Source organism: Psammomys obesus, unplaced genomic scaffold (genome assembly GCF_907164565.1).
Source record: "Psammomys obesus unplaced genomic scaffold, mPsaObe1.curated_primary_1811, whole genome shotgun sequence".
Lineage (NCBI taxonomy): Eukaryota > Metazoa > Chordata > Mammalia > Rodentia > Muridae > Psammomys > Psammomys obesus.
Genome location: NW_026593895.1, coordinates 714,376 through 730,317, shown reverse-complemented (window position 1 = coordinate 730,317; position 15,942 = coordinate 714,376). Strand labels below are relative to the sequence as shown.

Here is a 15,942-nt window from a genome sequence, read left to right as displayed (position 1 = left end):
AAAGAAAGAAAGAAAGAAAGAAAGAAAGAAAGAAAGAAAGAAAGAAAAGCAGACCTCCACATCACAGCCCATCATCAAGGGGAGTCAGGGCAGGAACTCCAGCAGGGACCTAGAGGCAGGTCTCTATGAGTTCCAGGACAGCCTAGTCTGCAGAGAGAGTTCCAGGACATCGAGGGCTATTACACAGAGAAACCTTGTCTTGAAAAACAAAACAAAAATAAAACAATAAAGAGAGGGAGAAGAAAAGGGTGGAACACAAGACTGATGGTAAGCAATCGGTAAATAGGTGATAAGTCCAGCATTGACCCTGACCTTCCCTGTGCCAACTGCAGCCCAAGAACCAAAGGAAGCGAACCTTTATAAATGTTGCTCAATAAATGAAAAGGAAGGGTAAAACTAGAGCAAAGACTTATCTAAGTATCACAAGGAAGAGGCAGCGCACAAGATGCTTCCTAAGGAGAGGGTACCTGAGCCAAACCTCACTTAGGGCAAGGGGCAGCTGCCAATTGCAGGAAACAGGACAGACAGGGCTGTGCACTGCCCTGAGTGAGCAACCAGACAGCAGCCAGAGACTCAAGTTCTTAGCAAAGAAAACTGTAAGGGAAATGGGGAAGAACTCTATAAATTGAGAGACTAAGGAACAGTACTTTAAAAGGGCAAAACTTAACAAAGAGTATCTAAAACTACGTAAGTTTTACAAACAAACAACAAAAAACAAGCCTTTAATCCCAGTACTCGGGAGATAGCTAGGTCTACACAGGCAGTTCACTAACAGCCGAAGTTACAAAGAACCTGGCCTATAAAAACAAACAAACAAACAATATGACAGATGCTTATAATCATGGGCTGTTTTTATCTCACTAGCACTGGCTGTCCTAGAAACACTATGTAGACCAGGCTGGTCTCTTAATAGACCAGCCTGCCTCTGTCTCTCTCCAACACAAGTGATACGATTAAAGGTGCCACCACGCCTAGCCTTAAAACCTTTTCTTATTCCTGAACTTTTTTTTTTTTAAATGATCTCACATTAAGGGCTGGGTCTGTCTTAGTGATATTTGCTTGGACATGTGAATCCCCTGGGTTCAGTCTCCAACACTACCCAAAAAATAAGGTGGTCTAAGAGTTGTCAATGGGACAGATGGCTTGGCAGGTAAAGGTGCTTGCTACCAGTGCTGGCAACCTGAGTTCCACATCTAAAAACCAAAGAGGAGAGAACCAACTCCAGCAAACTGTCCTCCAACCTCCACACATGTGGTATGTCATGCATGCACCCACAAACAAACAAATAGGTGCAAAAGAATTTTGAGAGGGGAAAAAAGTTGAAAACTACCTAAAAGGAAGATTTAAATAGCTCCACTCATCAACAGAAAGGATAAATCTGAACTGACAGCACGTGTAGGCACACATTTACAACAGTCACTTACTCCAAACACAAAACACCAGCCTCTCAGCCTTCCTAAGAATAACAAGGGAACCCTCCTTACATACGAGCATTGGTGGTTTTGAAGAAGGAACTTAAAGTTAGCTTTTGCAGTCCTATTCTTACTGTGCAAAACGCTCACCCAGATTATAGAGGTACTCATAGCTCGGGAGGTTGTAGCCGACAATGTAGTGTGTCTTCCACCCTCCAAAGAGAGGAAAACGAGGCCGGATCTCCATCTCCACAGAGTCGTCCAAAACAAGGAGGTGGCTGGTGGAAACATTACCAATCTCATCCCGGTAGTACACATCCTGGGCAGCAGCAGGAAGGATGGTCTGCAAGAAAGTATAAATGCCTTCTAGAAACTCCGGGAAACTCTGCAGAGATACGACCTAGTAAGCATACAGTCCGCAGACCGTAAACCTTGAAATTCTTAACTTTCCCCTAAGATTTCAGAAGATCTAGACACCACATCTATTGCTCAATCAAGGATACTAAATAGATAAAAAATCTTCTCAACAGGAAATGGGATATTTGCAAAATATCCGTGTGAATACTGAATTTACAAAGGGGAAATTAGAGATACAAGGAATTACACCAAATGACTAGTGGCTAAGTTACAAAGTTCTCTACCCAATATGCTTACACATCTTACAAGCGTCCTGACAAACACAGAGCAATCATTTCTGCAATATGTAAACATACAAAAATGTTTCTAGGATTTCACTTGTAAGACAAAGGCACATTCAATCTACTAATCTTTTTAACAGTGTCAGATGACTCTAAGGGAAGCCCACACCCGTGTTTCTCAGTTGTATCTGTCCATCTGAGAGGGTCTTTCATTCTCTTAGCCCTCATGATTAAAATCTGTATTACATACACATCACACACAAGCACATGACAGTAAGCTAATAAATGTAACTTTTAATAAACCTCAACTCAGCTTCACTAAGAAAAGCCTACCACACGGCAGTATACCCTACACTTGAGAGGCAGCTCCAGGATTTCTAGGCACCTTCACACATACACACAAGTTAAAGATCAGTCTGGATTACAGGAGACCCAATCTTGATGGGGGAAGAGATGGCTGAGCCGTTAAAAGCATTAGCTCCTCAACCATGAGGACAGAGTTTGGATCCCAGCACCCATGTCCAACAGCTCACAAATACCTGGAACTCCAGCTCCAAGGGATCCAACAGTTGTCTTCTGTTAGATGCGCACACACACACACACACACACACACACACACACACACACACACACAGAAAAACTCTTTAAAACAAGAGAATGTTTACGTGATTAATTTAGGCTTATGAATATGTTTTTTCTTTAATTTTTCTAAAAACAACAATAACAAAAACACACGATAGTCTAGATCAGGGGTTCTCAATAGATGGGTCATGACTTCTTTGGGGATTGAACAACCCTTTCACAAAGGTCACTTAAAACCATTGGAAAACACAGATATTTATATTACAATTCATAAAAGTAGTAAAATTAAAGTTATGAAGTAGCAATAAAAGTAATTTTATGGTTGGGGTCACCACAACATGAGGAACTATATACAGTACAGGGTCGCAGTATTAGGAAGGCTGAGAACCCCTGATCTGAGGCCAGGCACAGTGGCATGTGTCTCTAATCCCAACATTTGGGAGCCAAGGCAGGAATATCCTGAGTTCAATGACAGTCTAAATTACACAGGGAGTCCTAGACTAATGCCTGCTACAGAGAGAAAAAAAGAAAAGCACTATTTATATAAGTACAAGACACTCTATCAACACAAGAACTTTTCTCTTTACAGATGCTTCTGAATAACAGTTAGTTAACTGTTATTACCATTAACCCCCAAAAACTGAAAATGTCCAGGTTGGCTACTCATACCTTAAAAGAACGGATAGATGAGATCCCACTGTCAGGTTGTCGCTGGTAATCGTAGCGGGAGAAAGGCCCCTTCAGTACTGCGCCTGTGTGCTTCAAGTCCACGTTCTCTTCCACAGCAATATTACCCCAGTGAGAAACCTCGATGACCCTGGTCATACTGGTGATGGTCAGGAAAGGGCTATTGTTCTCATAGTGTACTTTGAAAGTATCCTAGATGGGAAGGAAACAAAGTATTTCACAGCTTAGGCAACAGAGACACCAATACTAGTTCAGAAGAAATTAACTAGAGGGTCTATGAACCATCACAGAATGGTCACCAAGCACCAACACATGTAGAGGTTTTTTAATTTCTCTCTATGATGTGGGTATCTGCATGTGCCGTATGTGTGTGTGCACCCTCAAAGGCCAGAAGAAGGCATACTAGATCTGGCATTACAGGAGGTTGTGAGTAACCAGATAAGGGTGCTGGGAAATGAATTTGGGTCCTCTGTAAGAGTATTAACACATGTGTAAACACTGAGCCAACTCTCCAGCCCCTACCTATAGAGGGTTTTTTGGTTTGTTTTTGTTTTTATTTTTTGAGAAATTTTTGCTCTCAAACTTACCTTCCTGACACAAAACTGCTGAATGCTAGAACTATAAGCCTGTATCACCATTCTTCCCTTTTTTGATTTGTGGTGATTTATGCCTATCATCCCAATACTGAACAGGCTGAGGCATTAGGATCATCATGAGTTCAAGGCCAGCCTGGGAAACAGAGATACTGTCCCCAAAACAAAAATCCCCAAAAGTAAGGCCAGCTGTAGGTGGCACACACTTTTTAAAGATTTATGGACTGATGTTTTGCCTGCATGTATTTCCATATGAGTGTGCCCAATCCTTTGGAACTGGAGTTACAGACAGCTGTAAGTTGCCATGTGGGTGCTGGAATTGAAACCAGGCCCTCTAGAAGAGCAGACAGTGCTCTTAATCACTGAGCCATCTCTCCAGCTCAGGTGGCACATACTTTTAATCCTAGCACTTGGAGGCAGAGGCAGGCTGATCTCCGAGTTTGAGGGCAACCTGTTCTAGAGGGAATTCCAGGACAGAGAAACCTTGTCTAAAACAAACAAATAAATAAATAAAATGGGCAGAGGTCCAGCAGTCTTCAAAGCCTCTGCTCTAGACAATAGAAGCAATAATAGTAGGTCTTCAGTGTGAAAATCCTGAATCTAAGTATCTGCACAATTAAGTACCTTCTCATAACATATATTGTTATTTTTATGTTTTATATTTTATGTCATATTTTACATTATTTCTATTTGTATTATTTCTATTATTTTCAGTAATTCCTCAAGTTCTCTGCCAATTCTCCCATGCATTCATTTTGTTTTGTTTTCATTTCTGGTAGGAACAGCAAGATAGCACAGCAAGTAAAGGCACCCACTACTGCATTTAATCTCTGGAACCCACGTGCAGAAGAAAACTGATTCCTAAAAGTTGTCCTGTGGCCTACACACATGTGCTATAGCACTCACACCAACGTATCAGACACGCACACATACACATTAAATAAGAATTTTAAACTCTCTGGGGTTCTCACCATGCGGGTGAGAACCCGGGTCCTCTTAAAGAGCAGCCAGTGCTCTTAATCACTGAACTATCTCTCCAGCCTCCTTGGGTTGTTTTTTTGTTTTGTTTTGTTTTGTTTTGTTTTTTTGGTTTGGTTTGGTTTTTGGTTGGGTTTTTTTCATGTTTTTGTTGTTGTTGTTTTGGTAGGGTTAAAGAGAGGGCAACAGTTAAAGAGGCCCCTACTGGTTAGCAGTTCACAACCACCTATATAACCCTAGCTCTGGAGATCTGACATCTCTAGCCTCCAGGGACATCTGCACTTATTCCTCTGTGTGTGTGTGTGTGTGTGTGTGTACACACACATGCACACTTTAAAAAACAAATGTGGGTTTTTTTGTTTGGGGTTTTGGTTTTTGTTGTTGTTTTTTTCAGAACAGGGTTTCTCTGTGTATCCCTGGCTCTCCTGGAACCCACTCTTTAAACCAGGCTGGCCTCGAACTCAGAATCCCGCCTGCCTCTGCCTTCGCCTCCTAAATGCTGAGATTAAAGGCATGTGCCACCACTGCCTGGTTAAAAAAAAAAGAAACTTAAAAACATAAACACTATTTCTGAACCAGACATACGGATGCATAAACCCAGGACTTGGAACGTAAAGGCAGGATCAGAACTTTGAGTTATCTTCAGCTACGGAGCCAGTTCCCTAGGCTACATGAGACTGTCCCCTTCCATTATTCCATTACTGAGAACACATGCAAAGAAATGTAGATTATGATATTAAGTAAGAAAACAACAAAACAAAATACTAGCCATTCATCTATGATAAGCTGGCAAATAATCCAAGTCAGAAATCAGAGAAATGGCTACTAGAAAAAAGTTTACCGTGTAGTTACTAAGTGGAAGAATTATACAATACTTTATAGAACATCATCTCTACATTAATAATATCCTTAGCCAAGAACGATGCTATACACTCAGAATCCCAGTGTTCCAGAGGCTCAAGCAACAGCCTGTGCTACAAAAAGCCAAGAACAGAGTGAATTCCATGGAGCCAGTGCTGTAGCTCAGTGGCAGAGTATTGCCTAGCATGCATGTGTGCATTCTGGGTATAGTCCCCAACTTAATAAAAGTTAGAGTGTGAGCCGAAGCAGGACTGCCAGACTGATCTACATAGCAAGTACCAGGCCAGGCAGAGCTACACAAGACCCAGTTTCCAAAAAACTTAACAAAATAATTTTCAAAAGAAAGAAAAAAGAGGGCGGAAAACCATCATAGAAGAGGGTCGGCAACACTGTTAAGCACCAGAGGTTAGGGTCTTCTGGATGTAATGGGAGCGCTGCCCTCATGAACTCAAGGAGCTGTAGCTGCCTGCATAAGAAATGCACAGGGTCAAGCCAGTCAGCATTCTGGCATGGAGTGGGAAGGAGTTCGTGAGCTCCCACTCCTCAGTGAGGAGCTATGACCACCGCTCTTGATAGGTTGACCATGCTCCAGTGAATGGCCAAAATATATGAACAGCACTAACAAAAATGGGTTATTTAAAAAAAAAAAAAAAGACACGAAGCTAGTGAATAGGAAAGTAGAGATGAATCTAGGAAGGGTTAAGGAGAGGAGCAGAAGGTAAATACAATCAAAATATACTGTATGAAATTCTCAAAGAATAAAAGTATTTCTTTCCTAACTTAAAAAAAAAAAAAAAAAAAAAAGAAAAACAAAAAAAAAAAGGAGGGGAAAAAAAGAAAAAAAAAAAAAAGAATTTCTTACCAAAATAAAAAAAAAAAAAAAAAAAAGAAGCAGCAGCAAACAAAAAAGGGAGGGTAGAAGAGAAAGAAAAAAAAGCAGCTAAGAAAAAAAAAAAAAAAAGAGACAGATGCAAGCTGCCACATGGGCCTGGGAAACCAGCCCAAACCCAGCCCAAACTGACCAAACAGCCAGTGTTTTCAACTGTTAAATCAGCTATTTATGGTTTTCTTTCTGACACAGGATCTCACTGTGGATCCCTGACTAACCTGTAACTCTATGTAGACCAGGGTGACCTTGAACTTAAGACCCCTGCCTCCGTCTCCTGAGTTCTGGACTGAAGGAGTACACCACCTTTCCCCATAACAAAGTTTTAATCATGAATTCCTTTCCCTTCCACAATCCCAATCCCAAGGCCTTTCCTCACCTTAGCCTCTGGTGCAGATTTACCACCACAGGCAGCCCAGTTTCTCTCCTTGACCATCACTACCCACCCAGAGGACCTCTTCTCCTATGATGCCCACTCACCAGCCTCTGAACTCAGTTCTCAAGAGGAAGTTAACAGGACTAAGACTACTTCAAGATAGGTTCAGAGAGTTTCAGAACGCTACCCAGCACACAGCCTCCAAGCATGGCAGAGAAATGGTGTCTGAGACCTACCTGACTGTAGGCAGGGATGTCTTTAAAAGGCCCATAATCCAGGACGTCCTCAGATCGTGCGGGGTTCCCCAGCTTGGTATAGCTTTCCACATTCCGGGAAGCAAGCTTCACTCGCATGGTCTGGGTCTTTGTTGGATAGGGAGAATAGAAATAATGGTTGCCCTCAAACACCACAAACTGTTTCTCTGATTGCGTTATCTGAGTCGGATATGGATGAAGCACATGAGTGTAGACAGTTTCCACCACGACTGATATCTTGGATCCCGGATCAAGAGCAACTGGAAGTTTGACCATGAAAAATCTCCCGCTGAAGAAAGGAAGCAAGAGAATTAAAATTTAAGACACTGCTGGGCTTGGTGGCACACACCTTTAATCTTAGCTCTAGGTCAGTCTAGTATACATAGCAAACTCTAGGCCAGCAAAGGCTACACAGACCCTGTCTCAAACAACCAGAAAAGATTAAAGATACTGAAACAGAGTTAATATTTCAGTCACAGTAAATGGTGTACTCAAAATAAAAGCTATTGCTTTATTAACTTACATCTCTAAAGACAGATGTCCAGATGGTCATCCCTATCTGCTTACAATAGCAAGAACGTAAAAACTAGAGACAGTAAAGTGACAGACCTCTAATCCCAGCACTTCAAAGATGAAGGCAGAAAGAGCAACAATTTAAGGTCATCCTCAGTGACAGAGGGAGTTTGAGGTCAGCCAGAGCTACACTTAAGACTTGCTCAAGAACTGGGGAACCAGTGCAAGTACTGGCTGCTCTTGCAGGAGCCAGATTTGATTCCCAGCACCCACAGAGCAGCACACAACTGGAACTCCAATTCCCAGGGGACCTGACTAAGCCCTCTTCTAGATTCTGAGGGTACTGCATGTAAGAGGTGCACAGACACACAGACAAGCAAAACACCCATACACACAAAATCAACTAATTATTTTGAAAAGAAACCCTAACTCAAACAAACAAAAACATTCTCCTTAAAAATTGCTTGGGGACAAGGAGATATATCAGTGGGTAAAAGGCCTGATGTCAAGCCTGACTACCTGAGTTCAATTCCCAAGACTCGCATGGTAGAAGAGAAACAATTCTGCAGGTTGTCCTCTGACCTCTACACACCAGTGGCATACATACAAGTGACAAGTAGACACAGCCTGAATCTGAATTTTCTAAGCCACAAAATGTATTTTTGCTAGATTCAGAGTCATCAGTAAAAATTTGAAGGTTTTTAAACATTTTCCTACAGAATTTATCCTCAATGGTTTCATATAGAACTCAAAGCACCGTACCTCATATTGCTGTATAAAATTCACCCCTGAAACAACACTTCAAGCTCTCCATCTTCTCCTAGGACAGTTTCACCCCCTTCTTGGCTTCAAATATCAGATCTGCTTCTCTTTTTACTGCTGGTCCTGAGTGAGCAGTGTTCACCTTTCCTCCTCAGTTCTGCTGACAACCCAGTCAATTCAACATACCAATACCATTCCCAACAGGATTCCTTCTCTGGTAACAGCACTGCCATGTAGCCTACTCTAAGCTAGACAACTAAGACATTTTCTGATACTCCAAAAAACCTTGTTCCGAACATCTGGTTAGTCCACCTTAGAAATGCCTCTCAGTTAGCTTACCTTTTCCCCTTAATTTTGGTTTCTCGCACTTCTAAGTTGTTGTCTTCCTCATCTTCCCCCTTTACCTACAACAACAACAACAAAGAATTAGTTTATTTTTTGTTTTCAAGTTCTAATTTTTAAGCCAACTATTAACCAACTGTGGTTTGAATGAGAATGCCCCCACAAAGACTCATGCTTAAATACCAGTTAATGGAACTGTCTGGGAAGGATTTGAACGTTTAGCCTTCTAGGAAGATGTGTGTCTAGGATATAGGTGCTCTTTGAGGTTTCAAAAAACCTCTAGCCATTCCCAGTGTGCTCTATGCCTCCTGCTTGTGGATCAAGCTGCTGGTAGCTGCTGCTCTAGCTACCAGCCACCTACTACTTCTGTTCCACTATCATGGACTCTAACCCTTTGAAACTGTAAGTGCCAAGTAAACCCTTCTTTTCATAAGTTGCTTTGGTCTTGATGTTTTATCACAGCAATAGAAAGAAACACCTAATATCTTACAATATTTCCATTAGCAACATTTCGAATTTTCTTTCTGTTTTGCTATTGTGGTGTGCGTGTGTGTGTTTGCTTGCTTGCTTGCCATAGCACATGTGTGGAGATAAGAGGACAACTTTCAGGAGCCCTTCTCTTTACACCTTGTTTTTGAGAGAGGATCTTTCCTGCTGTTTCTGCCATGTTGGGTATTCCAAGCTTACTGAGCTCCAAGTTTCTAGGTGATTCTTTAGTCTCTGCTTCCTATCTGAAGGTACCAGTGCTAATACAGATATGGAGCAGTAGACCAGGTTTCTTATATGGGCTTCCGGAATCAAATTCCAATCATCAGTCAGGCTTGTACCATAAGTGCCTCCACCCCCTTAAGCCTTCTCACCGGCCTAGAAATCTTGTTTGTAGTGCTAGGGATAGAACTGAGAACCTTATTCAGGTCAGGCAAATACCTTTACCAGTGATCCATATACCAACCCCAACAATTTTTTTTTATCTGAAACATCATCAAAGCCTTCCTGGTGAACAAAGTAAGTTCTATAAACATTTCCTGAACAATCAAATATACATAAAGACCTTATCTCCACATTCACTTCCCAAACACACCAAAGACATCTTTCTGAATATTTTGTTTTTTGTATTCAAATATCCGTAAGTACAAAATACATGGATACAGCAGAAGTCCCATCTGTGACCAAAACCATTGTTTCCACAGAGTGGCCTTAAAGGAAGTTCTAGTGGCCGCTATGGTACATTTTTATACTCCTAACCTTTACTACCGCCAGACATGTAACCAGGTTTACTCTAGGGCTGCTGAGGCTTCCTGAGCTGATAACCAGAGTCACAGACTGTGGGCAGTCTATGTGGAAAACATGCATGCACTCCACTGACCCTTGGCTGGTCTAACCTACTCTCCACCAAAGGGGGAAAAAAAAAAGACTTTCTAGTACTAAAACAACAGAGAATATAATGCTACAAAGAATAATGTTATGTTGTTCTGAGACCTACACTCAGGGCCTGGTGCAGTTAAGCATGTGCTTTACCACTGCACACTGCACCACAGCCCAAACCCACAGGAAATTGTTTCCTTTTGTTTGGAAACAGGGTGCCACATAGCTGAAGCTAGCCTCCCTTTAAGACAACCTTGATCTACTGATCCTCCTGTCAACTGCTGGAATTATACAGGCCATCATCACCATATCCCAATTCTTAGTATTCTTTTTAAGCCTAAAATGTTATATAATCATCCTCAATGATATCACAGGCTAAAAAAAAAATTTTCATTACTTTGACTAGACTCTTCGAAGGATAGCATTCTAGTTCACTCATGCTTATTCTTTTTTAATTCATAGCTTCCCTGTGTTCATAAAAACATTCATTACTTAGTAAAAGGTCAGAGAGCCAGGCATGGTGGTATACAACTGTAGACCCAGTAAATGAGATAGAGAAGCAAGATGATCAGTACTTCAAGATCATTTTTAGCTATCAGCATTCTGGAGGCTAAGACAGGAGGATTCCAGGTTCCAACATAGTTTGAGGGCTACATAACAATACCCTGTCTCGGAAACAGTGAGCTAGAAAATGATGGCTCAAACTACATAATCCTACTGTAATCCTATTGTAGTTCCTTAAATAAAAGGTTCTGGTAATCCAGCCATCCTCACCCATGTTTCCAAGGCAATATGTGCTCCTTACATTTATCATCCAGATGTTTCTCACCTAGGTAAGAAGTTTAAAGCAATTCATATATCCAACTGGTCTCCCTCCAGAATTAACACAACTGTGAATAAATCAGTGACATGACTGCAGAGCAAAAACATAAGACCTAATCTCATGTCAAAGCCGGAACACAAGCTAGCAATAATGCAGGAACACTCAGGATATGGAGCCCCTCATTCGTATAGTTAATAAGCTCCAAGGCCAGATGCTTCCACAGCCATGTAAGAACACCTGTACCTCAAAATGTTATAAGGGTGAAGAATGTACTTAAAGTGCCTGCCACAGTCTTTCTTTTCCTGATTTTTTTTTTTCTTTTCTTTGTAATGTGTATGGATGGGTATTCTGCTTGCATGTATGTATGTGCACCCTGAAAATGGAGTTACAGATGACTGTGAGCCACCATGTGGACGGTGGGAATTGAACTTGGATGATCCAAGCCATGTGGAGTGAGTCCACTTGTATGCCTTCTCCACCAGGACAGCAAGGTGGCTAGCATCTTCTATGATCTGAATATATGGGGACCTCTTTAAGTTATAACTGACTTTTACAAAACGGGCTGAATATCCAAAACATTCGCAGGTGGCAACACAAGTTAAATGGAACCAAGAATGTCTTTCCAGAAACATCTAAGTAAACCTTCAGCAAGAACAAGGTTCAATGCGAGGGGGCCAGGAGTCATGTCAGGGACAATTTATGAGCCTAGCTTTATAGCTCCACAGCAAGCCAGGAGACTGTGGTGTGCTTAGAAATACGATACTGTAATGACTAGTCTCCTAATAAATCGAGCAATCACTTAATGAACGCAGTTAATGAAAACAGTAATAAAAAGTAACCTGTGCAGATAGTCCCTCTATCCCCAAAGCCAAGAACTTCTTTCCTTGAAAGCTGTAAAAGTATGTTCACTGAAAGACACAGAAGCTAGAGGCTGAGGTGTTCCAATCGGGGGCAGTGGGGAGGAAAGGACCTGGGCTCCACCTTTCTGCACAGCTCAAACTAACTTCAAGTGCGAACATGAAGAAAGCGTCAAGCAGCAGCTTTTGGAGGTGTGTTACATGAACCAGGTGTGAGTAGTGACAAACTCGGGTACCAGAACCTTGCTGCATCGCTGCTGTCTGGAGAACAGACGCCTGCACTCAGGAGTTCGTTTCGACTGGACTCCCTGGGAGTCCTTGACTGGACGAGCACGTCCAGGGCTCAGAGCAGAAGCCAGGTACCTGACAGCAGACAAGAGGTGTGGAAGGAGGTCGCCAGCGCTCCAAGGGGTCGCCTCGGGCTCCGGAGCTGCCACGTGGGCGGCGCCCGACACTCGGAAGCTAGTGCTGACGTGTCCGAGCGGACCCGCGGACCACAGGAGCGGCGGACCCCGACGGACCCCTCCGCTGTGCCCTCCACACCTGCCTTTCGGACGACCAGACGCCCCGTGGATCCCGAAGGCCCTCACCTTCCCGACCCGGCCCCCCGGGATCCCCAGCCTCCTCGGGATCCGTGCGCGGCCTCCCCGGGCCTCCCTCCGCTCACCTGCACTCCGAGGTGCGCCAGCCGAGACTCGAGTTCGGGCTCCAGAGCCAGAACGAAAGAGCTGGCTCGTGATGTGGAGCCGCCGCCCGGGTGCGCCAAGACCACCTCCGCCGTCACCTTGGCTAGGTGGCTGCTCAGGTCCACCGTGCGCTTCACGTCCTCGTTGACCAGCGGCGGAGCCTCCGAGGAGGCGCTACCCGGCGTCGGGGCCAAGGCCCCGAGCCACAGGAGCAGCAGCAAGCCGACCGGCGCCTCCATGACCGCGAGCTGAGCGCCGCCGACGCGCGCCCCGGCCCCCCGCCACGGCGCAACCGCTGATTGGCCGACAGCAGCTCAAGATGGCCGGGCCCGGTCAGAAAGGACCCCGTCTCCAGGGCAACCGGGCAACTGCGGAGCGCCTGACTGAAAAATCTTAAAGCGCAGGCGTACATCTTGGGGTGCTCCTTAGCAGTATTCACCCCTAGAACCTGCAGTAAAGGTCTGTCTGCTGTCTCTTAACTTCGTGATGATACAAAAACGCTGGCCTCTCCGCTCAGCAACAGTATACTGTAATTTAAACTGTATACTGTAGCTTAGTCTAAGGAAGTAAGTTTGCCTTCTCTACAAAAGGCAAAAGTTTAAAAAGCAGAGACTCAAGAATGCCCCCTTAATATTTAGTTCAATTTTCAATGTGAGTGCTGGCAGAAACTAAGCAACTCACCAAGGCTTAATATCAGGTTGACATTTATCACGTTGTAGAAATCCAAGACGAAGTCATTGGCAGGTCCAGCTGTCTGGTGAGGGCTGCTCTTTCCTACCAAGATAGCACATCTAAGGAAGGAATTCCATATCCTCAAATGGCAGAAAGGCAGGAAAGGGTCTACCTGCTGCAAGCCCTTTTACAAAGGTGTCCTGAGGATGGATCTGTCTGGTGCAGTCATCTCCCCAAGTCACACTGAAAAATTAACGACCTAAAACAATGAACCTCAAACTAGCGGAGAAACTCTCTACTCAGAATACTCAGAGCACCTGACAAGGAAGCCAGCAGACTGAAGAGAACATCCGCTGGCATCATTGGACCTTGAAACCATTTTTTAAAATAATAATTTTACTGATAAAAATATTCTCCCTAAAAGTTCCCTATAAGACCTGGAAGGCCCCTGCACCATGGTGATGTACAGTGTCCACTCTTATGGAGAGACTGCCGCATCTTCATTTGCTCTAACTGAAGGACAGGAATGACTCTGTAGGGATTCATCTCTTTCATTTCCATATTGCCCCTGTCAATTCTGATCTAATGAACACCTGCCAGTATTGTTGCTTGAAGGATTTAATTTCAAGGTAAATTTTGGGGGGAGATGGAAATATTCAAACAACACCAACTAACAGGAAGAGATAAGAGAAGGAAGGACATGCCCTCCCTACAGAGCAGAAGTCAGAAAATTAACAGCTGCAGGCCATCAATCTGTCGCTTGTCTATAAAGTTTTATTGGAACATAGCCACATTTATTTGCCTATGGCTTATGACTCCTTTCAAACTCCAACAGGAACCGTAGTATAGTTGCAAAACAGACTATGGCCTACAAAACAAAACTACTTATTGTTTGAACACTAATCCATGAGGCTGCAGAGATGGCTCTCTCCCAAAGGATCTGAACAGAAAGCCCACAGCTGCCTGTTGCTCAAGGACCAGGATCTGACACTCTCTTCTGACCTCCACAAGCAACCTCCCACAGAGGGTCTTCTCTCTGTTCCTCTCTGTCTCTGTCTCTGTCTGTGTGTGTGTCTCTGTGTATCTCTCTCTGTCTGTCTCTGTCTCTCTCACATACACACACACACATAAATACACATTTAAAAATATAAGCCCTTTTGTTAATGCCACCTGAGGGTAGCAGTACATGTCTGTAATCCTCCAGTACTTGGGAAGCTAAGGAAAGAGGGTATTTTGCCTTAATGTAACAATAGTTATTACGATAATAATAATAGAAAGTATGACCATTGTGTTATCATATTCACCACGGCAAATCTCTGCAGAGGATATTAGAGACAATATAACAACCGTTTAAAATAACAATACAAAATCAGAGACAAATTTTTTCAACTCTTCCAGACTTAAAAATTATAAAGTTAGGGGACTGGAGAGATGGTTCAGCAGTTAAAAGCACTGGCTGCTCTTGTAGAGAACCTAGGTTCAATTCTTAGCACCCACATGAATTCTCAAAACACTAAGCCCAGTTCCAGTGGATCTAACAGTCTCTTCTGGACTCCACTGGTATTTCAGGAATATGATGCACAGACATATATGCAGGCAAAACCCAGACACATAAAATAAATAAATACTAAAAATCAACAAAGTTATTATTAACAGTGCTAAAAAGGTAACTAGGAAGATAGTTCAGTTCGTAAAAATTTTGCCACACAAGCATGAAAACCTGAATTCAATCCCCAGAATTCATTAAAAAAGCCAGGGACAGTGATATACCCTTGCAATCCCAGCACTGGAAAGGCAGAAACAGGTAGATTTTTTATGTTTTTATGTTATGGAGTTTGCTGTCCAGCCTAGCCTACCTGCTGAGTTTCAGGCCGGTGAGAGACCCTGGCTCAACAAGCAAGACAGACGGTTCCTGAGGAATGCACCTAAAGCTGTTCTCTGTTTTCTGCATGGATACATATACATACAATCATAAAGGAACGTGTGAAGAAGGCTTGGGAACAGCACTTGCCTGGCCTGCGGAAGGAGTTTAGTGGTGTTGCATAATGGTACAACATATGCTTCACATATCAAGGAGCCAGGGCTCAATCCTCAGAGCATGCACTGTGGAGGACAAGTCTCAGAGTGGAAGAAAACAATGGAACACATCAAACAGTTAGGGGGCCCCAGTTGGAGCAAAGAGAGAAGGTTGCCATGATGAGAGAGTCGCCATGAGAACAAAGATGGAGCAGGAATGACAAGGATGAGTCTTGATGACAGGTAGTGGGGCACGTGGCAGGGAAGTAGACCAGACCAGCATAGTCAAGTTAGAATAGATGAGTATCTGCCCAGCTTTAAAGCTTATTAATAAATGTGATAGGTCTCCGTGTCGTTATTTGGGAGCCAGAATGGGCATAGAAATTTACAGAAGAATCTGAATAGTCACGCCTAAAAGAATATACAAGATATAGCTCAGTGAGATAACATTTGTCTCATATGTACAAGGCCTGAGTTCCATCCCCAATACTGAAGTAAATAAATAAATAAAGCAAGCCAGTGCCGCTGATATGATCCATTTTTTCACACTCCATGATTGGTTAGCTCTGTTGCTTTGACTTCGTAGCAATACGTTATGATAAAGCAGAATTGATGACTTAATAGCCAGGAAGGAAAAGA

The 15,942-nt window shown here is 43.1% G+C and overlaps 1 protein-coding gene across 1 annotated transcript in view; it reads right to left on the bottom strand.

Annotated features, from left to right (window-relative positions):
- The window catches only part of Rpn1 (ribophorin I), an 18,645-nt gene extending 5,752 nt beyond the window's left edge, over positions 1-12,893 (bottom strand). The window contains exons 1-5 of the mRNA XM_055617422.1: positions 12,597-12,893; positions 8,882-8,946; positions 7,250-7,556; positions 3,302-3,511; positions 1,563-1,755 (exon numbers count right to left, since the gene is read on the bottom strand). Of these exons, the coding sequence (XP_055473397.1) occupies positions 1,563-1,755; positions 3,302-3,511; positions 7,250-7,556; positions 8,882-8,946; positions 12,597-12,854 (1,033 nt within the window). The 5' untranslated portion in view covers positions 12,855-12,893. The remainder of the gene's footprint in view (positions 1-1,562; positions 1,756-3,301; positions 3,512-7,249; positions 7,557-8,881; positions 8,947-12,596) is intronic.
- Between the last annotated feature and the right edge of the window lie 3,049 nt (positions 12,894-15,942).